The 25,347-nt window shown below is 47.0% G+C and overlaps 1 protein-coding gene across 1 annotated transcript in view; it reads left to right on the top strand.

Moving 5' to 3' along the window:
* COL22A1 (collagen type XXII alpha 1 chain) overlaps positions 1-25,347 on the top strand; it is a 320,119-nt gene that overhangs the window by 145,699 nt on the left and 149,073 nt on the right. Inside the window, exons 17-22 of the mRNA XM_017501684.2 lie at positions 5,190-5,243; positions 7,376-7,420; positions 11,850-11,894; positions 12,168-12,197; positions 12,467-12,520; positions 16,782-16,835. Coding sequence (XP_017357173.1) covers positions 5,190-5,243; positions 7,376-7,420; positions 11,850-11,894; positions 12,168-12,197; positions 12,467-12,520; positions 16,782-16,835 — 282 coding nt within the window. The remainder of the gene's footprint in view (positions 1-5,189; positions 5,244-7,375; positions 7,421-11,849; positions 11,895-12,167; positions 12,198-12,466; positions 12,521-16,781; positions 16,836-25,347) is intronic.

Genomic DNA, 25,347 nt, shown 5'->3' with positions numbered 1-25,347 from the left:
TGGAGACGCGGTTTTCCTTCCTGGAAATGGGAACCATATGCCCCGCAATTGCTTGAAATGCCATTGAGGTAGTGCCCATTTCAGCACTTGGTTCTCAGAGCAGAGGTCCAGGCCTCTTTCATTTGCACAAGCTCATACTTCCCTATTGAGTCCAGATGTGGGGAATAGAGATCTTAGCGTTCTCGGCATGCACGTTTTCCCTGGTTTGTGTTTTGTTCACCCCAGTGGGGAACTGGAGCCCCAGAGAGGGGCAGCTTCTCTCCAGCTGGCAGCTGGCCGTTGACAGAGTCGGGATTCGAACCAGGCCTGGCTACTCCTCACTGCTCTCCCGGCCCTTCTGTCCCCAGCACCTGTCCCTTCCCTTCTGTGCTTTTCCCCTCTTGCTGGTCCCTTCCACGTTATTTTTTGTCTTTCTTTCCCAACCCCAAGCCCATCCACACAGTCACCCTTTGTTTGGCTTAACCGGTTTCTCATGCACAATTTCCAAGCGCCAGGCAGAGTTAGCATTTCACGTCGATTACCTCACATGGTCCTCACGGCAGCTTTGCTGGGTAAATATTAATATGCTCCTTATTTGTAGAAACTGAGTGACAGAGCTGCTAAGGAACTGGTACAAGTTCACACAGCTGGAGTGTGGGAGAGCCAGGGTTTGGGTCTGAATTGTGTGGTTGACCACCACCCACACCCCCTCCACCCAGGAGCGGGGGGTCTCACTCTCGGTCTGCAGGAGCCGAAGCCTGCACTCAGCTGTGCCTGTGTGGCCGGTGCGGTGCTAGCAAAGCCAGCAAAGACATGCAGCAGTAGGTCTGAGTGGAGGGCTTGCCAGGGGCGCGGGTGCCCTAGTGTGGCCTGAGATGGCCCCACGCTGCGGCATGGTCCCCCCACCTGTCTCAGATGCTGTGGCGGGCATTTCAGTTTGAGACCGCGCTCTGAAAGCTACATCTTCTGTCTCTCTCCCTGTCCCTGTGTCTGTGAATCAAACTCTGTCTTCTGCCTTGTCTCTTTCAGTCTCTCTGCATCAATTGTCTGTGCCTGCCTAACTGTCCCTCTCCTTCTCTGTCTCCCTTTGTCTCTTTATCTCTCTCCTGTCTCTCCATCTGTCTCTGTCTCTTTTTATGCCTCTCCCTCTGTCTCTCCATCTCTGTTTTTCTGGGTTACTCAGACTCTGTCTCTCTCTATCTCTCTCTGTCTCTGAGTGTTCCCCATTCTTCTTTCTCAGCTTATTTCCTTCCCTCATCTATCCTCTCTCATTCCTCTCGTCCCTTGCTGATGACCACCCATCCATCAGGCCCGCAGCCACGTCCACCTGGCCCCTCTGTCACGTGCTGATCAACAGTGCCCACTGCTGCCCCCCGGTGCAGCCAGGCCCTCTCTGTGCGCCTGCAGCTGTCCTAAGTTGCAGTCAGAGGAAATCTTGGCTCTTGACCCACTCATCTTGATCTGCAAGTGCAGGGAAGTAAGAAACAGGGACTTGGGCAACAGGCACACTTTGCCTTGCTCTGAGGCCTGTGGGAGAGCCGGAGTCCAGGTGATTGTCGGGTCCACTGCTATGCCAAATGTCATACTCAGGGTTAGGGTCCAGCCCATGCTGAGGCTGGAGGGGAGGGCTGGATGAGCAGATAGCTGAAAGAACAGGCAGGGGCCAGAGGTAGGGGAAATGTAGTTTTGCTCAGCAGCTCTCTCATCGGCAGCTCACTTCCACTGGCTCTTATGCTGCTCTCCCAGCGGCAGCTTGCTCTCACACTGTCTGCTGTCTCGGCTGCTTAGCCCAGCAGCTCCTCTGCTGAGAGGACCCACAGCTGCGTGTCCGGCTCTCCCTGCCTTCAGGGCCAGCAGCGTCACTCTTTCTCTGGGCACAAGCAAGCCGAGCTATGTCCTGGCTACCTCCTGTCTGCAAGACGGACGGCTTTGGCTCTCTCTCTTTCTCTGGGATTGAGCATGCATGTGCAGTGTCAACAGGGCAGTTATACCTTTTACAGACAGCAGTGGCTTAGGGCCACAGATGGCCTTCCCATGTTGTGGCTGCATAGCTGTGTTTACATGATACGTGGAATTGCGCGCCTGCGCCACAAACTCACCGAGTCCCTCTGGCCCAATGTCCGCCTCGGCCTGTTCCTTGACCAAAGCACAGCCATGTTCCTGACAGTGTTGTGTAGCTGGGTGGCCTGCTGCAAGGAAGCATGCCCAGGACTGGAAATCAGGAGACCTTGATTTGAATCCTGGTGCCACCACTGAGTTTCTGTGTGCCCTTGGACAAGGTGCACCCCTACGGCTCTGTTTCCTCATCTGGAGGTGGAGGGTGAGATTCCGTGGGCTGGGAGACTTTTGTCCACTCACCAGTCCGAGGCCCACAGTTGGAAGCCTGCCTGCTCCTCCAGGGACCCTGCTCTGACCCTCCCCATCCCAGGCAGTAGAAAGAGACCAGGATGAAGGGACAGGAGGGCTCATTCTGGCGCCAGTGCCAGCACACCAAGCTGGGGTTAAGTGGCTTCACCTCCCTGAGCCTCAGTTTCCTCATCTCTTGGTGCTTGGGCCTGCCAACCTCAAAAGAGTTTGAAGGGGATGGCGTAGGGACAGATGTGGAATCACTTGGCAGAGACGAAACCCAGGCAGCTCCTCTCACCATTCGCCCCAAGTGTCATGTGATGGAAAGACCTTTTATTTTATTTTTATTATTTTTATCTTTTCTGAGATAGAGTCTCACTCTGCCGCCCAAGCTGGAGTGCAGTAGTGCAATCTCGGCTCACTACAACCTCCGCCTCCCAGCTTTAAGCAATTCTCCTGCCTCAGCCTCCTGAGTAGCTGGGACTACAGGCACCCCCCACCATGCCTCGCTAATTCTTTTGTATTTTTTAGTAAAGACAGGGTTTCATTGTGTTGACCAGGCTGGTCTTGAACTCTTGACCTCAGGCAATTAGCCTTCCTCGGCCTCCCAAAGTGTTGGGATTACAGGTGTGAGTCACCAGGAAAAACTTTTTAAAAGATTAGTGTATAATTGTGCTTGAAAATACATGTGTACATCAACGTTCTGGAATTCTAAAATAATTTCGGAAAGACAGAAAACATGTAGGATTAAGTTTATATAGATGCAAGGCCAGGGGCCTGCAAACTAAACTGCAGAGCCCAGAGAGGGATGGGGCACCCCCAGGTTCACATCAATGGGTTTGGGGAATGGAGGGACCCTGGGGCAGCTGTCAGTAATTCACTGGTTTCCTGAACTTGGAGATGCAGAGTCAAGCAGCCTCTGCCTATCCTGAGTAGTGGGAAGCCTCAGTATTTGTTTCCAGATGAAGGGAAAGATCCACTCCCCAGGCAGCCAGCAAGCCCCTGGAGGGATAGGAGCAGCCACACAAAGAAGAAAACCTTCCGTGCATCCCACCTGCGGGAGGTTCCTCCTGGCCCTGCCACGGCCAGAGGAAGTGGCAGTGAATGGAATCAGTGTCCACCAGTGGGCAGCCACCACAGCAGCCACGAGCAGACAACCAGGCACCTGTGACCCCTGGAAGAAAAACAGCATCCTGAAAGAGCAGCGCCTACCTCAAAAAGAAACAAATCACCACTTGGGAAATGAGATTCTAGAGAAAGAGGAGAGTTCAACAGAATTTGTAGGTATAATCTCCCGGTCATTCAGTAAACGTCAGCAGGCCCACACTGAGGCTCCGGGAACCCAAGAACGGAAAGAGTGAGCGCCCCTCCCATCCTCGTGTGAGCGGGGAGGTGCTGTGCACGGATAATAGATGCAAATTGAATTAAGGGAGATGAGGGAGAAGAAAATGAGCCCATACTGCCGCCGACAGCCTCTCATTTAGATGAAAAGGTCAGGAGGTGACACTACACCTGAGCCCCGAATGGTGCAGCAGAGGCAGCGGCGGGAACAGGAGGCCGGGAACAAAGTGGCTGTGTCTGAGCAGCCTGAAGAGGGGAGCCATGGCTGCTGGGGTGCAGGTGGAAGACCGTTCAGACCAGTGTGAACCCATCTTTTAAGTGTCTGCCCAACTGAGTTCTTGCAGCCCACCTGGAAGAGGGACCCCAGCTGGGAACAGCAGGTCTGAGTTAACCCAGGGTTAGAACACACCAGCACCTGGGAGTTGGCTCAAGAAAACCAGGGCACCGCTGGGGGGAGACTACAGCATTCATTCACTACCTATCCTAAGCAGCGATGTTCTCAGGTGACTTGGTCACGGGTATCTTTTGCTTTTTTTGGAGACAGAGTCTCACTCTGTCACCCAGGCTAGAGGGCTGGAGGGCAGTGGCATGATGACAACTCTCTGCAGCCTCTGTCTCCTGGGTACAAGCGACTCTTGTGCCTCAGTCTCCCAATCAGCTGGGACTACAGGCACGTGCCACCACACCCAGCTAACTTTTGTATTTGTACCGGAGATGGGTTTTCACACCATGTTGGCCAGGCTAATCTGTACCTCCTGACCTCAGGTGATCCACCCACCTTGGTCTCCCAAAGTGCTGGGATTACAGGTGTGAACAACTGCACCAGGCCTTTTTTTCCTTTGTTTTGAGAGTCATAGGTATCTTTTGAGGATGGGGTTATTAACATCCCCATAGTAATTAAAACGCTCTCAGAGAGGTGAAGTGACTTGCTCAAGACCTACAGGAGTAAGAGATTCAGTCAGCTCCGTCTGAATGTAAACAGATGAAAGTGCAGATGGTGGCTTCCCGCTAGCCAGCAATTCACCCTGACATCGATTTTGAGCACTGGGGACATGGTGCATGTTTGTGCGTGTTTACTGGACAAATGAATGATGCATAAAATATGCCTGCAGTTTTATGAACTGCATTACAGACCCCACTCACCCATGGCTTTGTTTGACCCCGATGAAGAATTGTGAGATGAAGAGACAGTGTGGCTGACAGAAGCCACGAGGCCATCTCTTGGCCACAGATTTGAAAAGTGAAAAGCAGAGAGATGAATCCAGTTGTTCTGACCTTTGACCTATGTTCCTCGTCCTCCAATATGCATCCTGCCTAGGTCTGGTGTGTATGTGTGTGTGTGCGTGCATGTGCATGCATGTGTGCACTTGTGTGTGCGTGCCTGCATGTGTATGTGTGCACACGTGTGGACAGCCGCTTCTCCCCGCCGTCCTTGTCTGTGACGGTCACTGTGGGGATGTGTGCTGGGCCACTGCCTGTGGTCACTTACCTGCTCTTTATTTCTCCATTCCTTTTTTTGCCAGGGGGAGCGAGGCCTGGATGGATTCCCTGGGAAGCCTGGGGAGGCAGGACAGCAGGTAGGTGGGTACTGACACTGTTGGGCTAGGTTTCATCAGAGGTCAGAGGACGGGGGCAACAGGACCCCACACGAAGCTCCACAGAGCCTCGGAACCTGGGCATCCTCCTTGCTCAGCTGGAGGCTGCAGGAGGCTAGGACCAGACCCCAGCTGTGTGGCTGTAGGTTGACTGCGAACTCCAGAGCTGGAGGGATCCCAGTGCATAGACCACTTGAAATCCATTTTACATCAGGCAAGGTGATGCGCTACTATAGTGTAAAGGCCTCTGACCACGCACACATTTTCAAGGTTTTGTGTGTAAGCAACACTCATTGCAATCTTGTCCCCAGAGGGAAGGATTCAAAACAGCCTCAATTCTCCTCAATATGGAGCTAGCTAAATAAATCAGGATGCAAGGACACAGGGAGTGCTATGATGCTCAGGACATTCATGAAGAAACTCTGGATGGACTGATGTGAGTGGTCTGCAAGGCACGTGGTTCAGTGGAGAATCAAGAACAGTGTGGAATGGTGTGGGGGAAAACACACCTGTGACTTATAAAGACCATCTCTGCAAGAATCAGCAAGACAGTGATTCTGTTCTTGCTGCTCGGTTGCCCCCAGAAGGGGACTTTAAATATTTATGCACTTCAGTTTTGAGCCATATGAACATATAATCTATTCTAAAATAAACTACATTTACATATTTAAATTTAAAAATTAAAACCTGAAGTCATACATTCATGTTAAAGCCAGTTAGTAAAATGCTATGTTGCATAGCATCATTTAACATATTTGTCAATTAATATATTTATACAATATGAAATCATAGATAAAACATATGTACATAAATATATTCTATACCATTGAATTACAATAAATAATAATATATAGTTCATTCCATCTCCCACATATATCTGAATTTGTATTTATTGTCATGTAACAAATTGGAACTGTACTTTTTATATCTTGCTTTTCTTTCCTCAACATTTTATAATAAACATGGAACCATTTAAAAAAATACTCACCAAAGGCCTGACTCAAATGATCAGTTAATGGTCTGTGGTAGAAATGTACCACGATTTATTGATTTGCTTAAAAATATTCATCGTGTGCTGTCTCAGTGGTAGTCCTGGCTCTCGTCACTGGAAATACCCCACTTGATGATAGCCAAGAGGGAAAGGAATCCTTCCCATAGATGAGCGTGGGAAAACAGTGACCCAGCACACAGATGCAAGGCAGGTGGCCTGGGGCTGCCGGTGAGGGGCTCAGGGTGTGGGGAAGCCAGCCCTGAGGAGGGCCGCTGCTGTTGCGGAGGCTTTGGTTGCTCGGATCTTTGCTGTTGAGAGTAAAGAGGAAGTGAGGGAGATTTGCATGCATCCTGGAGTGCATGTCTATGTCCTTAGGATCCTTCCCTACACAAACCCTCTGTCCATGGACAGAGATTGATCGTGCAGCTGCCCTCCAGGCCCTCCCTGGGGTCTGTGAGGACGCTGGCTAAGGACTGCCCTGCACTGTGACTGCCAGGCCGTCCCCACACCCCCTCCTGCAAGAGCTGGGGAAGCTCAAGTGGTCTCCTGGCCACTCGTGGAAGGCTTCCCAGCAGGGACATTGAAGAACAGGAGGGATACGTCTTCAGCATCCCCTGCACCAGCTCTCTGGGACTTGGGGTTCTCTGTGGCCCTAACTAATCCTGGCCAGAGTCCGGGCAACCCTTTTCCTCTTGCCTGGCACCTCACCAGTCCTTGGCGCCTCTAAGGATTTCCTTGACTCCACCACACTCCACCTTCTCTGCTCCCTGGGCCAGGCCAGGTCCTGGTTATTCGCTGCTGCTTCCTCCTGCCCAGGTCCTCATGTCCTTTAGGAAGGCGTTCATTGTTTTCTCCGAATGTGTCATCCGTGCTGTAGAGCCAGTGCAACTGCAGACGAGAAAGCATGGAGATACGGAGCTTAGGTTAGTTTGAGGAAGAACTTTCTAGCAATAAGCACAGTCCAGAAAGTTGGGTCTAAAGGGACTTTGGCTTCTGAAGAAAAGCCCAGCCACAAAGGGGCAAAGGGGAGCTGCAGCTGTCTTTCAACCTCTTCCAACCACCCCCTCCCCACCACGGTATCCCTAGTGCCTGTCATAATCCGCCTTTTTGTTCTTTTTTCCAGGGGAGGCCTGGCCCTCCTGGTGTGGCAGGACCCCAGGGAGAGAAGGTGAGCAAGCTTGGGACTGCGGAGGGCTCTGCGTCCTGGGCAGGCAGGTGTGGGGACTGCCCACCTTGGCAGATCAGGCACAGGGAAGGAGCGTGGGTTGCAGCTCTGGGAACAAACTCCACACAGAGTGGAGGGTAGGGGATCAGGAACTCACAAACAAGACATTCCTGGCTGTCATGCTGAATTTTTTTCTACATTTAGGAATAAAAATCCATTTAAAAAGCAAAACAAGTTCTATTATATAATATTCAGATATATTGAAATCTTATGCTATTTACAATGCTTTTTGGACTAAGGAAGGCTATGAATAAATATAAAGAATCTTATAAAAATTCCTTCCTTTTCTTTTCCTCTTCTTTTCTCCTTCTCTGCTGCATTTTGCAAATTTTTAAAAATCAGAATCAGAATCCTGAAAATGTCTTAGATATTTAAAAAACAAAATAAAGGTTGTATCTTTTTATATTTGGCATCAATTTTAGAATATCTGCCAGGCTTAATGAAGTCAATTTGATGCTAAGAATCTCTGCATCTCAGCTGAAACGGTGACATGTAGACATTCTTTGCAAAATGTGAAGGGCCTGCAGAAGCATCCGTGAAAAGAGGCTTCCTAAGCACTGAGGGTAACAAAGAGGGAAAAAGAGAAGGTGTCATGTTGTATTCTGGATTGTCACAGGAGGGGTGACGAGACATAATCTGCATTTCAGTACAAGAGGATGACATTCCTCCAGGTCCCTAGACAGGTCCTTAGGAAGGCATCAGCCATTAGGTTGGAGAAGAGCTGGGGAGAGAGCAGGGACTGAGACGGGAGACATCCAGCCCAGCTCAGACAGCTGGGAGCCCAGCAGCATCACTGCTTCTTGGAGCAGCTCACGGCAGAGTTCAGGTGAAGGTCATTGTCTGACTCAGACTGGTTCCCAGCATATGCTCTAAATATGGGAGAAGGCTGCTCCAACTCCTTATGAAAGCAGACAAGGTATCTTATAAATAAATAAATAGTACGGCTGACACAGACCTCAGCTTAGGATGGGGGCTGGAGAATGTAAATGTCTTCCAAACTCGCTCAGGCTTCAATGCTAGCTGAGTTAATTATTCTCTCTCCTTCGAAGTATTTTTAGAGTTGAGATGTACATTGTTGTATTATCCTGGTGTCAAGATTTTAATATATTCTTGCAGTTTCTTGACAGGGGATGCTAAGTCCTAAAATAAGTAGTTTATTTCAAGTCACAAAAAGGGAATGAGGCTTGAAGTCTGGATCTAGGTGATGACTCTTGCTGCCGTGTGTGTGTGTGCGTGTGTGTGTGCTTGTGTGTGTGCGTGTGTGTGTGTGTATGTGTCTTATAAGTTCCAACCTTCCACCTTGTTTAGAGATTTGGTTTTGCCCTTCATATTAGGGGAACTGCTGAGTTATTATTTCTTATTATGATAAATGCAGCAGAAATGGGAGGAGAAGGTCAAGGACCATGGCGTGATTTGGGGGTTTTCATTGAAATAATTAGGAAAGCAATGAGGCTCAGGTCATAGGATGCCTCTAATATCATTCTGAGATCGCATCCTTGAGACAAATCTTAGATGCTTCACAATTTGGGAAAGTCACTGGAACCATAGGGATGGTTTTTTTTTTTTTTTTTTTTTTTTTTTTTTTTTTTACAGACAGATGTCTAGAAAATTAGTTTCTTGCCCAAGACCCAAAGTGAATCTGATTATCCACCAAGGCCTATCATATTATCTGCCTTTCCATTCGATGATTTACTGCAGATCTAAATGTCACAGGATGCATTTTTGTGCCCTTTTTAACAGTTTCACTGGAATGGGTCCATGGTTGCACTCATCACCTACTGCTGTGTAATAAATCATCCTGAAACTTAGCAGTTGGAAACAATCAGTTCAGATCCCACACGATTCTAGGGGCAGGAATCTGGGATTGCCATGGCTGGATTGTTCTGCCTCATGGGCTGTCCTGAGGTGCAGTCAAGCTGTCAGTGGGGATACACTAATAGCTATCTCAAGGGTCCACTGGGGCTGCAGGATCGACTTCCAAGCTCACTCATGTGGTCTCCAGCAGGCCTGAGCTTCTTGACAGCTGTTGGCCAGAGATGTTTACTTCCCTTTTACACGGGCTTCTCCATGGTACTGTGCACAGAAAGGGAAATCGCTTCTTGAAATTGAGCAGTGAGTGATTCAAGGTTGGGGGAAAGGAGGGCACCTGAGACAGAAGCCACAGTCATTTCTATCACCTAATCTTGGAAGACACCTCCCAGCCCTTCAGCTGTTGCTGTCAGTCACACAGAGGAACGGGGATGGTGTGGGAAGTCCGGCACAAGGGTGCGTGCAGGAAGCAGGGACTGCGGGGGCCTGTCACGGAGACCGGCCACTGCAGTGGCCACAGCTGATCTTTACAAAAACGTGTCACCCATACTGTAGGAAGAAATTGATTCTAGGGAAGACTTTTGGTCCCATTATTTACTAGACTCCTGACCTTGAACAAGTCACTCAGGGTCTCTGTGCTCCAGTTTCCTCATCTTTAAGGCAGGAAAGATAGTATCATAGGGAATCACAGTGAATCCATGTCCAGTCCTTGGAGAAGAGCCCGGAAGGCATAGTCTCTCCAATAACTGTTAGTTGTATACACACAGTTGCTAGGGATGCATACTAGGGTCTTAGTTTTCCTAACAAATTTGTTGGAACATTGGAGCTCGTATGGTGAGCTGAAAGTAATTAAAACATGTATTGATTAATTGATTTCATAACTGTTATTGGAAACTCACTTTCTGTGGTGTAATGTAATATTGTGATAAATACAACAATGAAACCAAGAGAAGTGAATGGGATAGTGACACAAAGTAGCCATAAAAAAAGACATGACTTTGAACCTCAAAAGATTCATTATTCAGCTGTTCTCTCTCTCTCACTCTCCTTACACACACACACACACACACACACACACACACACACACACACACACAGAGCATAGCTCAGAATGTCTTCTAACAATCCTGTATTACCAAAATATGAATAAGGTTTGCAGGAGTCTAGGGGAAATCTAACTCTGCTTGGAGGGGTTGAAGGATGCTCATGAAGAAATGGTGACGTTATTTCCACGCTGGGTTCTGAGTGTGTGGAGATTTTCATGCGTTCATGTCATGGAAGTGTCTGGAGAGGCCATAGAATGGTAAATGCAGTGTGTGTGTAAGCACATGTGTGTGAGAACATGTGCTCGTGTGTGTGCATACGTGTGCAGGGGTAGTGGCAGCTTGGAGAGAATAAAACAGAATAGAGAAATGTTTCTGAGGCAGAGCTCAATTTTTATATGTGAAAAACAGGAAGATACAGTAAAGAAAACTGGCACTCAAGGTTTTGACATAAAACATGATTAATTGGGATTTTTAGAAAAACACTTGATGCTATGAAAAACAACATGATTTTTCCATGTCTTGGCGAGGGATGGGAGACAGTGCAGTTGGAAGACACATTGTGAATATATCCATTTGGTTTCTGAAGAAACATTTCCTATACATGGGATATAATCCCCAAGGCAGTGAGGGTGTGTCTGTAGCCATTCACTCTTCCTCCCTAGCCTTAAGATCTAAGAAATGCCTTCAGCTTTATTTGGCAATTATTTATTCATTTATCAGCTTATTTAACAACAGTGTTTGAATTTCCCATGCTCCCTGGGCTAAGCTCTAGGTAAAAGAAAAAGTTCTGTCCCCACATCATGTGTGGAGACGTTGGCTGTAAGTTTTTTTCTTGCTTTAACCACAAGGCACTGTAGAAGTAGCACTAAAGATTTCTCTGTGATCAAAATTGACAAATATGCTTCATTTAGGACCGAGATTTAGAGCACACCCTGGGTCATCTGGTCAGGCCAGAGCCATCGTAGCCCAGAGGACCTGGAGGCCAAGCAGGAGGAGGCAGGAGACAAGTCTTGTGTGTAAAGTGACTTCATGAAAATGGATGAGAATCAGTGCCACATTTTTAGTTATTTATTTGATAAATATTTACTGAATGCTGACTGTGCAGAGCTATGAACCTAGCACAAGGGATATGCCAACATATATCCTCACGGCTCTCAGAGAGCAAAGACAGTGGCCGATGCAGGCAGGGGCTCAGGAGGCTGCTCTCAGGCAGCAGAGGCTGCTGAAGGCCATGAGGTGTTCATGGAACATGTCCAACATGACCCAGATCTAGGCACTGGGTTGGATGCGCACAAAATAGAAAATAAGACTCCTGCTCACAAGGAGGATTCTGGTCTGAAGCGGAATTCTGAGAATATCACAAGAAAGTAGGCCCGGGTGAAACAAAGATATGTGTGATGGCGCACAAGGAGGGGTGTGCTCCCCTGGGCTTGCAAGAATGAGCCTCGGAATGGGACGGGGCCACTGCAGAAGGCAGCACCAGTGACTATGCTGACATGCTTCTTGTTTCTGCGCAGGGTGATGTGGGACCTGCGGGGCCGCCTGGGGTACCGGGCTCTGTGGTGAGTCACTGGTGGTCGGAATCGTGGATGCAGGCGCTGGTGGAACTGGGTTGTTGGAGGAGTCTTCACCTCCAAGACTAAGGCAGCGCTCTTCTAAGGACATGGGATGAAGAGAAGGCTTTCAACACTAAAAACGGGGCAGAATCAGAGAAAAGTCAGGAGGCATGGCACGACAGCATGCCCTGTGAATGAATGTCTTTAGTGGAGCTGAGAGAGGTTGACTGTGGCTGAGGAAATGCCAACACCTTTGCTAATGCTTGGTTTGTCCCTCAGGTGCAGCGAGAGGGCTTGAAAGGAGAACAGGTAAGAGGTACACACGTCCTCTTCAAATGGGGATATAGGTCACAGCAGAAGCAGAAAAGCCACAACCATGATCTCAGGCTGAGCTCAGATGGAGCCTTTCAGACTCCAGTTGCCTTTCTGCCAGGAAAGCAATGCCCACTCCCATACCTCAGCTCCCTGTCAACAGCTCGGAAAGGAAACTTTGAGTCAGGAAAGGGCCGTGGGTGTTGTTGGGCCTGATCATATGGTGGAAAAGTCATGACTAACATGTGTTTGGCTTGTATTGCCAGGGAGCTCCAGGACCCAGAGGTCACCAAGGCCCCCCTGGGCCTCCAGGCGCTCCCGTAAGTTGTCCCCCTCCTGCAGAGCGCTTGCTCTGCGCATTTCTGGGTTTGAAAGATCATAGTCATTCCCAGGGCTGAGCATGGCGTTATCTCAAGTGCCTTCACATCACCTGAGTGGGAGGTGCTGTTGTGGTCCCATCTCACTTAGGAGAAACTGAACCTGGAAGAGGTGGGATAATTCTCTGCACATCATGCAGTTAGCCATTGGTGGAATGGGATTGAAGTGCTGGGACCCTGCCTTCAGCTTCCACGGTCCATGATGGGGGTTTCTGGGGATTCAGCCTGATGTTTTATTTTCTTTTAGATAAAGTAGAACAAAAACATTGAGGCCAGGTTCAGTGGCTCATGCCTGTAATCCCAGCACTTTGGGAGGCCAAGGCGGGTGGATCATGAGGTCAAGAGATCGAGACCAGCCTGACTAATATGCTAAAAACCCCATCTCTACTAAAAATACAAAAACTAGCCAGACGAGGTGGTGTGCACCTGTAGTCCCAGTTACTCAGGAGGATGAGGCAGGAGAATAGCTTGAACCTGGAGGTGGAGGTTGCAGTGAGCCACGATTGTGCCACTGCGCTCCAGTCTGGGCAACAAGAGCAAGACTCTGTCTAAAAAAACAAAAACAAAAAACAAAAAAACTGCACACTTACGTGCCAGTTGAATCATTTCCAGTGCACTCACTTTCCCCATGTTTCTGCTCAATTCTGACTTTGCAGTGGCCTGAAACATTTCAACCTTTGCTTTCTCCCTCTGTTAAGAATTTAATGATATGTAAATAACCACTTTGGAAGAGGCCATCCGAAGGGCCCTTGTGATTATTTTGTGATGTGAGTTCAGATACTGAGGATAATTAGTAAGAATACAGTAAACTCCACAGGCTTCCTGCTTTAAAGTTGCTTCTTCTGGTGATGTGCTGTTGCTGCTTTCAAGTTACTGTATTTTACTGAAAGAAATAAAATCACTGACTTGTAATTGAATATAAATCAGATTCATATTAAGCTATTGAGGCCCGCTATTTATTAGGATACATTTATATGTTTTTGCTGGGGTAAAAATAGAAGAAAATCAAGGGATGTTTAATTCTAGTAAAATTAAAATAATTTTATATCAAAGATTTTGGATCAGAAAATCTAACTTACATCCCTGTGACCTCTCCAGGTTCAATTTCCAGAGCTGCCCACAATTGCAACTGTTGAGAGATTTAAACTAGATAATGCAGGGAATGCAGTGTGTTTCAGTGTTTACTTTTCTATGCATATATACATGTATATTTCATATCTATTATTGGCAAGTATTGAAGGTCTATACTATAGTATGTTTTCTTATGCAAATATATGCATATTAAGTCTGCAAGGGTGAAGATGTTATTTTTCATCTTTTACCAATGAAGACATTGGCGCAGAGACATTGAGTGGTTTGCACAAAGTCACATAGCTATTGAGAAGCAGAACTGAACTGGAGCCCAGATCTGACCGTGCAGCCTTTGCTCTTTTCACCACGGAGTGTATAATACTTCCTCTGAGCTGTGTAAAAGGGAATTACTTTACTTCGTGACCCCCACTAAAGAAGAAGAAGCTAAAGATGGCTAGCCCTGCTTAATCATGACACAACCTTCTTGGGCTCTTTCTGATATGGAAATATATGGGTAGTCCTCACCCTTCATGTGGATTTTGTTGTAATAATTGAGGGAGGGAGACAAGGAAGAAACCTCAAATGTTTGTGACCACCTACCTTATATCAAGCAAAATACTAAGGTGGAAGATACAGGGATGGAATAACACAGGAGGCAGCCTCAGAGTCTGAAGAAGCAGCTATGTGAAAAAGAAATAACTGCAAATAAATTTTTGCAGTTTCTAGATGATGAATGGGAACCTCCTGCCTGTACCATTTCTAGGGTCCATTATATAGGACACGGGGAGGGTCTTGAACCTACCTTCTTTCTTTTTTTTCTTTCTCTCTCTTTTTTCTTTTTTTTCAGACAGAGTCCTGCTCTGTTGCCAGGCTGCAATGCAGTGGTGTGATCTCGCCTCACTGCAGCTTCTGCCTCCTGAGTTTAAGCAATGTCTCCTGCCTTAGCCTCCTGAGTAGCTGGGACTACAGGCACACGCCACCATGCCTGGATAGTTTTTGTATTTTTAGTAGAGACAGGGTTTCACCATGTTGGCTAGGCTAGTGTCGAACTCCTGACCTTGTGATCCACTCGCCTTGGCCTCCCAAAGTGCTGGGATTACAGGCATGAGCTACCATGCCCGGCCGAACCTACCTACTTTCAAAATTCAGATTATCTTAGCCTGATGCCCAACAGGGTTGCCCATGGTTCTGAAGATGTCCTCGAGCCTAGACAGAATGAGATTTAGTACAACACATGATGTTAGTGATAAGGTTCCCCTGGGAGTGTTCCAAAAGCAAACAGCCTAACTAAAGGCATTCTTAAGAGAAGAACAGTAATGAGAGGTCCGATACTGTAAGATTCTTTAGGTGAGGACCAATGTCTCTCCCATCTCTCAGTCCACAGGGCTTACTACATGGTGGGAACTTGACGCATGCTTGTAGAGATAGCCCTGCAGCAGGTATTCAAGAGGACCACTCAAGTGAACCTGACTGCAGCGTGAACTTAGAGAAACAGGGTCGTGGAAGGCACTTGGGATTAGGAACCAGAGCATCTGAATTCATGGCCCAATTTTTCCACCAAGTAATTTTGTGTCTTTGGTGACATTGCTTAATCTCCAGTCCTCATTCGATTCACCCCTCACTTGGAAATCTGCAGCAGCAGTGTCTTCTCCTATGTAAACATACTATGAGGTTCAATGAACTGCTGTCTGAAGCAGAGCACCATGGAACCTCACTGAGCCCAATGCCGATATCAATTGTCTTTTCTATCTGCTTTTGAATCCCCGGCAGCACCTAGCTTGGGGCCTTCTCCAGAGCAGTTGCTTTCTAAATATTCATTGGGTTGAATTGAATTGAGAAGCTGGCTTCAGTGACTTCTGTCGAGAATGGAAAATTTTGAGTTTGTGTTCAGCAGTCCCAGAGAGAGGAAAATATATCCCATTCTCTAAATGGAAACAGTGTTCAGCATTCTGCTTCCAAATGCTGGCATCTTTCATCCTTTCCCCAAGACGAAACAGGCTCTGATAGTTTTGCCAATGTCTAGTGGGGCCACTACAGGGCCAGCCATGTAGATCAATGCCAGGCATTCCTTGACCTTAAACTCATGCCTTTAGGGTCTTCTCTTTCTGTGTGTCCTGAGCTCAACAGAATCTCCTTGTTAGGAAGAGAGATCCACATCTTTAATTATTGCAGTTTGTCCATTTATTTATTCATTTACATGGTGTTATTAAGAGAAAAGACCTTGGACCTAAATGCAGCTTTAGGTCCACGTATAGTTATGCAAAATTTAGCAGCAGTAGCTATTAGTATGATAATTATGAAAATAATATTTATTGAAGATGGGGAAATTGAAGTACAGAGAGGACACTTCTGGCCAAATTCACCCAGAAGTGGCGATAGAGCCACAGCCTAAGCTTAGGGTTTCGGTTTCTCCCTCCTGTGGTATGCCTCATTCTATGGTATATATCAGGGTGCGGTCAGGGCGCCCAGGTGCCGTGCCCCAGATTTAGAACCCATTCATAACTGCTTACTAGGTGGTTGTATCATCCCCGCTTCAGAGATGATACAACTGAGGTTTAACAACACCAGGTGACTTGCCTGAGCTCATGCGGCAGAATTGAGGCAGGATGAGGGGGCAGGATTAGAATGGGGTCAGTATAACCCCTCCCTGCGTCAGTGTTCCTTGGTTAATTGGAATTGGTCTTTCCTAGGCGATTTTATTCATTTTTCCAGGTGATCATGTTTTGCACATCACTGTTGCCTGAGAGTCAGATAATCTATGCCAGTTCTTTTTGAGCCAGGAAGCTACAGGGAAAGGGCACTGGGCTTAGAATCAGACACTTAGTTCCAGACAATTCTTTTCTGCATGCTTTGTGCAAACTACTAAAGCAAGCTATTGGATGCTTGCAGTACTCAGCGTAAAGTATGAACTACGTTGCTCACCTCCTGTTAAACATACTTAATCAGATCAGATAGATGTACATGTTTTAAAGTGTTAGATGTTTGAGAGAATGGGACCTCCCAATTTCCCCATCGGAATGGTTTGGCATTACACTATCCAGTGTAGGTGAGAGTCTAAAGCCTAAGCTATGCCATTGAGCCCTGCATTTACCATTATGTTTCTCTCTCTTTTTCCCTTTTTTCCCTCCTAAAGGGTCCAATAGGCCCAGAAGGCAGGGATGGACCTCCTGGTTTGCAAGGTCTCCGAGTAAGTAAACTCTCTTTTCTTTGTGATTCCTCAGCTCTGTATGACATTATAAACTGGTCCCTAGTTTATAATGTCATACAGAGGAGATAGACTGCATCACTTCCAGGGGCTTGAAATGAATATTGGAAGAAGAATGAAGGGCTGGACTCGGTTCATCAAACACGGTTGAGGTTCTACTGTGTTCTGCCTTGAGTTGGGCATCAGGGACATGGAGACGAGCCTGTTGTCTGCCAGGAGTCATAGATAGAGAGACATAAATCCATTGGGTGATCACAGCCCCATAGTGGGGAAGCCCGGTGCCAAGGGTACACAGAGAAGAGGCAACTGACCCAGCCTGGGGAGCTTCTTGAAGGAGATGATATTTGAGCTAAGTCTTGAGAAAAGTGAGAAAAGTTACAGCTGTGCCTCTAATGTATTTGTGCTATTATTGAATATCATATATCAGCGTATTTAATTTAATTAAGCACTGTTGTCCTATCTAGACTTTACACCCTGGAAGGGTCTAATGCACCAGTAAGTACAGCTCTTGAAACGATGCCATACTTTCTGAGGGTTGCAGAGTCATGCTGGGGTGACTCCCTGATCCCCTGCGATGCTCCCACAGCAAACTGGACTGAAAGCCAGACTTGACTCTGAGTCCCTGGTTCCCATCAAGGTACCTGGGACAGGGTAGGAAGTCAGCTCACATTTGTTGAACTGTAACCCTTAAGCATGTGCTACCTTTTACTAGTTCACATGGATAACAATCTGAGGGCCACAGGCATCCACAGATATGGCAGGTAGCTCCAGGGACCAGTGGGCTTCCTGCTTCTGGAGGTTTTCACCACTGAGGTTGGGTGGGAATGGAGTCCTGGCATCTGACAGAGGCAGCCCTTATCCCACCAATGGCCTCTCTTAGCCTGGACAGTCTGTAGCTCAGTGACATGGATGGTGCCATATATTTTGCTGTGGATTCACTTCACATTCTCAGTTCCGAAAGGGGGTGGCCTGCTCTTCTCATTTAGCACTGACTCCAACCTGTGCTTACCCACTAGTTAACTTCAGTCTTTGGTTCTCAAAGAACTGTGCCTCCTATAGCCCTTTTGAATTCTCAAGATTCTACAGATAATTTATTTTAAGGCTAGATGAGATGGGGAAAGGCATCATGAAGGTGGATTGGGTGAGAGAAATTGTATCAGTCTGTTCTCTTGCTGCTGACAAACATACACCCGAGACTGGGCAATTTACAAAAGAAAGAGGTTTAATGGAAAGAGGTTCCACATGGCTGGGGAGACCCACAATCATGGTGGAAGGCAAGGAGGAGGAAGTTACAGCTTACATGAATGGCAGCAGGCAAAGAGAGAGCTTGTGTAGAGAAACTCCCATTTTTAAAACCATCAGATCTTGTGAGACTCATTTACTATCATGAGAACAGCACAGAAAAGACCTTCCCCTATAATTCAACCACCTCCCACTGGGTTCCTCCCATGATATGTAGGAATTGTGGGAGTTTCAATTCAAGAAGAGATTTGAGTAGGGACACAGCCAAACCATATCAGAGATTCACTTGCCCTCGCTTCCCATTCAGCATCAAGCCCTGGCTCAGTTTCCCTGTCAGTCAAGTGAGGCAGTCAGGTGGGTCAAAGCCAGGTGTCTTCCTCCCCCTTAAATTGGATGGATCCCAGACTTTGGAAGAGGACGCACCAGGATTGAAGTGCTGCTCCACACTCCGCAGCTGTGTGCTAGCAGGTCACCTAGCCTCTCCAGGCCAGTTTACTTCTTGCTGCTGTGGGGAAGGCATCACCACTGGCTATCCTGTTAGGAGAAAAAGTGCTCGTTAAGGGAAGTGGCCCTGGGTGGGCAGCAAGATGTGACAGCTGACATGGCTGCCATTCTCTCAACATGCTCCTGCACGGTCTGAAGAGAAACAACAATCTTTGTACATTTATGTAATTAATGTTTATGTGAAGCTTTTCTCATTTTGCATTGAACTTGGGCAATTGTTACTTTTCCAAAATAGAATTAGATGATCGGTGAAACTGTTTATATAAAGATGACTGTGAAGGTTTTTAAAATCTACATTTTTATCTAATTTATTAAGGCAAGAAGGGAACATCTTGCCCAGAGCTCACCCATTAGGCTCATACCTTCTGTATTAGTGTGTTTTCATGCTGCTGATGAAGACATGCAAAAGTCTGCATAATTTATAAAGGAAAAGAGGTTTAATGGACTGACAGTTCCACGTGGCTGGGGAGGCCTCACAGTCATGGCGGAAGGTGAATGGACTGACAGTTCCACGTGGCTGGGGAGGCCTCACAATCATGGTGGAAGGTGAAAGACATGTCTTACGTGGCAGGAGGCAAGGACAGAATGAGAACCCAGTGAAAGGGGTTTCCCCTTGTAAAACCATCAAATCTTGTGAGACTTATTCCCTATCACGAGAACAGTATGAGGGGAACTACCCCCATAAATCAATTATCTCCCACGGGGTTCCTCCCACAACACATGGGAGTTATGGGAACTACAAGCCAAGATGAGATTCGGGCAGAGACACAGGCAAACCATATCGCCTTCTCAGACACAGTTTCTTTAAGCCTGTTGGGTGTGTTTCCCAGGGTGACTGCTGTCATCTTCAGAAATGCTTTTTACCTTTCTGAGCAATACCAGCCACTCATGCAATGGGGCTCAGCTTGGTCTGAGCTTAACACACCCACAGGCCTTGGAAATCGGGCACTGCCCCAGGTCTGGAGATTTAAGGAATAAAACAGGGAGATCCAGAGAAGCAAGCAGGGTGAGTGGCTGGGGTGCAGCGATGATGGGCAGAGGTAGGATACGGTGTTCATTAAGCTCCGATTACATGGCAGCTCCCATAACAGCCCTGCCATCCCCAATTCTGCAGATGAAGGACAGGCTCGGATACAGCACAGCCACTGATGGGCCCTCAGGGATTTGTACACTGAGGGTACTGTGTGTCCCCAAAGCCTGACTTCTTGTTTTCTCCCTTCATTCTTTCCATGTGTCAGTCTGTCAAAAAGCTCATGTTGAGTTCTTGTGATGCACAGACATTCCGCTAAATGCTTTGGGATTTTCTGAAAACATTAAGGTCTCAGCTACCAGGAGCTCACAGGTTGGCTAAAGAGCCCAGTGCATAGAAACAGGTGACCTCAATGGAGACGGATGAAGATGACAGATGTTCAGAGGAGAGACGAATCTCAGCTTGAGGGAGGCTGCCGGTGGGGTGTGTGTGTCGAAGGGTGCAGGCTGGAAGCCATCACACCCAAGGGAAAAGTTGATGTTTGAGGTGGCCTTGCAGGAGCGAGTGGGTTTTCCGCAGGAGTCAATGGGAGCATTGACATCAGCCTTTTGGATATGGGAAGTGCTCCCTAGCGAAGGCATCCTGCCTCTGCACACTTGCCTCTGCCCATCACCTTTGACCCGGACTTCTTCCTCTTCAGTTTGGAAGCTCGTGGGTGTAATTAAAATGGCTGCAGACATGGCTTCTAGTTCAGGCTCACCTGGCATCGTACTGGGGACTCTCAGCCAGTCCCTCTTTTCTTCCTCTTGTATTGCCTTTTCCAATTTTTTGCTGTTTTTCTTTTACTTGCTTTTCTCCCTTCCTTCCCTTTTTCTTCTCACCTTTTCTTCCTTCCACAAATTCATCCATTCCACAAATATTTCTCCTGTATCTACTGGGTACCAGGCGTTGTTGTAGACAAGTGAGTAGAGTTCAGGAAGAAGAAGGAAGCTCCTGCCCTCATGCTGTTTATATTCTGGCAGGCAGGGGGAAAGAGACATAATAGCATGTAAGCAGGTGACACAGGAAGGCCCCATGAAGAAAATTTTCCTTGAACAGGCTCTCCGGAGGTGAGGACATTGGCCAAACTGATAGCTGGGGAAGAGCCTGACAGGCAGAGGGGACGGCTGGACCTGAGGACCTGGTGCAGGCGCAGTCTTGGGGTGTTGGAGCCTAGAGGTCCACGTGGCTGGGCCCAGCAAGGGGTCCGCAGGAGAAGATGAGGTTCATGTCAGGCCTCATGGCCATCATAAGGACTTGGCTTTACTGTGAGTGACTGATGGAGCTTTTGCATGTTTTCAGTGCTTTCTGATGAAAATCATTGATCATACACAAAGGTAGAAAGAGTGAAATGAACCTTCATATACCCCAAACCCACTCAACACTCGTAAGTTATTACTTTTACCTACCAATGAATTCATTGAAAGCAAGTCCTAAAATCATCACATCATTTTGTTTCTAAAGATTTCAGTATGTTGTCTCCAAAACAGAAGGAATCTTATCATCATTTTGCCTAAATCTATGAAAACTCCTTGAAGCTGCATCAAATAATTTCACGTTCAGGATGTGCCTATCTCGTACATTTCTGGTTGTGATTTGCCCACTGCGGGCTTTTGAGGATCACAGTGGCAGGGCCCAGATTATGTCTTAAACACATTCATGTCTCGTAGTGTTGAAAACAGATTGCAGGAAGGAGGCCAGTTAAGAGGCTTCCAGGTGATCCACTGAGAAGGGGCAGGGGCCGGGCAGAGCATTGGGCTTCTGAGCACCCATCCTGGTTCAGGCCAGATGCCAGGTGGTGGGCATGCTGAGGAAAGGGCAGAAGTCGTGCTCTGAAAGGCCCAGCATCTAGCAGAGGAGAGTGAACCAAGAGTGACAGGCAGGATGGTGGGAGCATTAGCACAGGGTGTCCCCACTTGTTCTGCTTCCTCTAGTGAATCAAGGACGATGAGCAAGTGGGTTTTGGGGTCCCATGGACTTTCAGTCATCATGGGCGATTCCCTGACTCAGGCTGTGTTCCATCCTATGGATATTGCTAGCTCAGTGCCTGCATCTAGGAAGAAAAAGGGAGTAGAAACAAATTGTAATGTGGGCTTGGAAGCAGCTTCCTGTTCAGTTGCTCTCTAGCTGAGTCAGGAAAACCCGAGACAAAATGACTTACTAAAAAAATTATCTCTCTCTTTCCCTCGCCCTGACCTGTCATTTCCTCCTCATCAACTTCAATTGAAACATCACTCAGAAGAGCTCCTGGGCGTTACTGCACATGCTCAGTCTGCACAAAGGGAAGAGATGAGGCTGACAGCCAATGGCAGGCAGGAACCTGGGCACGGAGAGGCAGACACTAAGCATGGGGTGGCGGGCAGCAGAACCCACACCCTTCATTGTAGAGATTAGCAACAGGCAGACAGGATAATCCTCGGCAAAGTAAATGCATTCATTTTGGACAAAGCTGGTATTTTTCCACATTGACATGGGGAAAGGGAGAATTGAGAGCAAGACATGCTCCACGCCAACCCCGGAGCTGTAGGAGACGCCAGCCCGCTCGCCAGCCTGCTGGAAGGCAGTAGCAGTCGCCAGGCAGAAAGATAGAGAAGGGCTGCATTTCTCCTTCCAAGGCTTTAATTTCCTGCGTGTCGTCTGAGCTAGGCATTAAGGAGGTTGATCAGGGAGCGCTGTCACCTCGCTGAAATGAGAGATGCTGCAGTTGCCTCTGAATCTGGAATGTTTCAGCAGAAGAGCCAGCCTGGCTCAAGGCCACTGCAGCTTTGGGGACCTTCCAGAGCTCCCAGGAGGCTCACTTTTCCAATAAAAAAAAATCGTCATGCCCTAATCATCCACTTCAAAATAGCCATCACTGTTATTCTTACACCAGCCCATTTTAATTTTCTGAAGGTTTATCTGATATTTTTCTTATTTGAGAATTTGTTTTTGTTTTCTTTAATAGATTGTAAGACTGAGAGGAAGGACTTTTTCTTATTTATTTTTGTAACCACAGTAATGAGAATGCCTCATACCTATAAAAACATACATATTTAATAGACATAAAATAGTTATAAATATAATATGAATATGCATATAAAATACACATAAATATATAATGGCATTAATTAAATATGTAATGGCATTAATATAATCTCATACAGTTAGGGAACACATGGGTTTGGCTTTCTGGGCAGACACAAGTGCGTGGGGAGAAGAGGACAAGATTCGGAACTGGGTGGCTGGTCAGCTGGGTTCTCACCTTCCACAGGGAATGCCTCATTTTAGAGAAGAGAACGTGGTCCCTTCTTATGCCTTGCCTTGCTCTGTGACACTGAGTCCCAGCTGAACTTGCCTAGACATCATTTTTCATCTTCTCTGGAAGATAAACCAAAGAAAAATTGATTTAAAAAATTGTTATGTTGTGACACATTTCAAAGAAATGTGAAGTTTGGAGTGTCTATAGCAGCATTGTGGCAGCAGGGATCTTTGAGACTCACAGAAATATGTCCAGAAACAGGAATGACCTTCTCAAGGCCACTTAGATCTTTGTCATGGCTCTTCCCACAGCAGGTGGCAGTCTCTTTGGCTCCCCTGATCATTTTCCCAATATCTTCTGGTTTCTCTTCCCTCTCATCAATAGATGAAGACTGGAGAGAGGTGATCCTATCCAACAAGATGTCCCCTCTTACTAAAGATGGCAGTGTTCCCCAACCCATCTTATGGTGTTCTTGACTGCTTCGTTTACTTTAAGAACACATTTTAAAAATGGAATCTCTCTTCAAAGGTGTAGAACTAAGAGAAGGGAGAAAGGAAATAACATTGAACAGTCACCACATAGCAGGCATTTCCCTAGGGAATTGTTTGCAGCCATGATTCTCATTTAATTCCCACAAGGATTCTATGAGGTATGGTGGTTTTAATCCCATTCTACTAATTAGAAGTCTAAGACTTAAAGGTATAAATCAAATTACTGAGTGTCACCCAGGCTGTAAGTTCTGGGAGGTACTTATATCTGGGCATGAGATCTGCCTGGCTCCAAATTCTCCACCCTCTTTGCTTCAATATTGTGAGTATGAGTGTGTGTTTGTATGTGTGTATCCATATGCACATCAGAATTCTAACATGGAAGTTAACTGTCCTTGCTGTGGATGCCTTGAATAGATCTAGGACTCTCAGTCCCGTACTATGCCTGTACTATAGGATGCACTGGGTACACATCAGCTTAATCCCTCTCTTTCCCTTGGATCTGAGGGTCTCAGATCCAATTGTTGAAGGTTATCTGACTCAGCAGCTCTGATTTCTAGTAGGTTCGAGGAAGGAAACATGGCCGGTCTTTTTGCAGTGGCAGCCTAGGTTGAATTTGTTTTCCTGTTTCATTCTAAAATCTTTTTCCTGCTTTTTCCTGCTCTACCAGCTGTTAACAGTGTTGTTTGGATCCTAGGCTACTGTTTGATTCATTTCATGGCACAAAGCCAAGGTTTATGTCAGGATACCCTAGGTTTTCCCTGCACACCTGGTTTCAGCTCTAACCAGTAGAAAATAATCGTGTTTGACATTTGGAGGCCTGGAGAACAGGAACTGAGTAGACGACCATACGGCACATATTAGAATCAGTTGCACAAGCAATCCTTTTATCTGTTAATGGCCCCTCAGATGACTGTGTTAACTCATCCTGGCTGGGAGAGAATTGCTGTTCTGAACTTATAGGCTTCCCTCCTCTCCATGGGCAGACGGGCAACCTTGGAAATACCTGTTCCACTCAGCATCTTGGCATTCAGAATGGCTTGAAAAATCTGACCTCTTGATAAATTACAAACACTTAATCCAGAAATTGTGCTGGGTAGCAATTTAAAAAAGAAAAAAAGAAAAATGAAAGAAACAGGCCTATTGTTAGTAAAACAGCTTTTTATTGCTACAAAATTTACTTTTTCTAGCACTTCTCAAATCTCTGTACCCAGTTATGGAACAAAAATCAGAGGTTACATAGCTGCTGCTACATCTACCATTACTAGAGTTACCACTAACAACACCACCACCAATAATATTAATAACATCACCATCACCACCATCCCCACCACTATCACTACCACCATCACACAACAACTATACCATCACCATCACCATCATTACCACCATCAACATCACCACCACCACCACCATCACCATCACTACAACCACCATCACCATCACCACCATCACCATCACCATCACCACCATCATCACCATCACTACAACCACCATCACCATCGCCACCACCATCACCAACTGCACCATCACCATCACCACCATCACCATCACCATCACCACCACCACCATCGTCATAACCATCACTACCACCACCATCATCATAACCATCACTACAACCATCACCATCACTACCACTATCACCATCAACTCCACCACCACCATCACCATCACCACCACCACCACCAATACCATAACCATCACCACCATCACCATCACCACCACCACCAATACCATCACCACCACCACCATCACCATCACCACCACCACCATCATCATAACCATCACTACCACCATCACCATCACCACCACTATCACCAACTCCACCATCACCATCACCACCACCACTACCAATACCATCACCATCACCATCACCATCACCACCACCACCACCACCACCATCACCATCACCACCACCACCATCACCACCACCACCATCACCATCACCACCACCACCATCACCACCATCACCATCACCACCACCACCATCACCATCTCTACCTTCATCACCAG

The sequence above is a fragment of the Cebus imitator genome, unplaced genomic scaffold (genome assembly GCF_001604975.1).
Source record: "Cebus imitator isolate Cc_AM_T3 unplaced genomic scaffold, Cebus_imitator-1.0 Scaffold284, whole genome shotgun sequence".
Lineage (NCBI taxonomy): Eukaryota > Metazoa > Chordata > Mammalia > Primates > Cebidae > Cebus > Cebus imitator.
The sequence above is the reverse complement of the archived record's forward strand: the minus strand, read 5'-3'. Positions and strand labels throughout refer to the sequence as shown.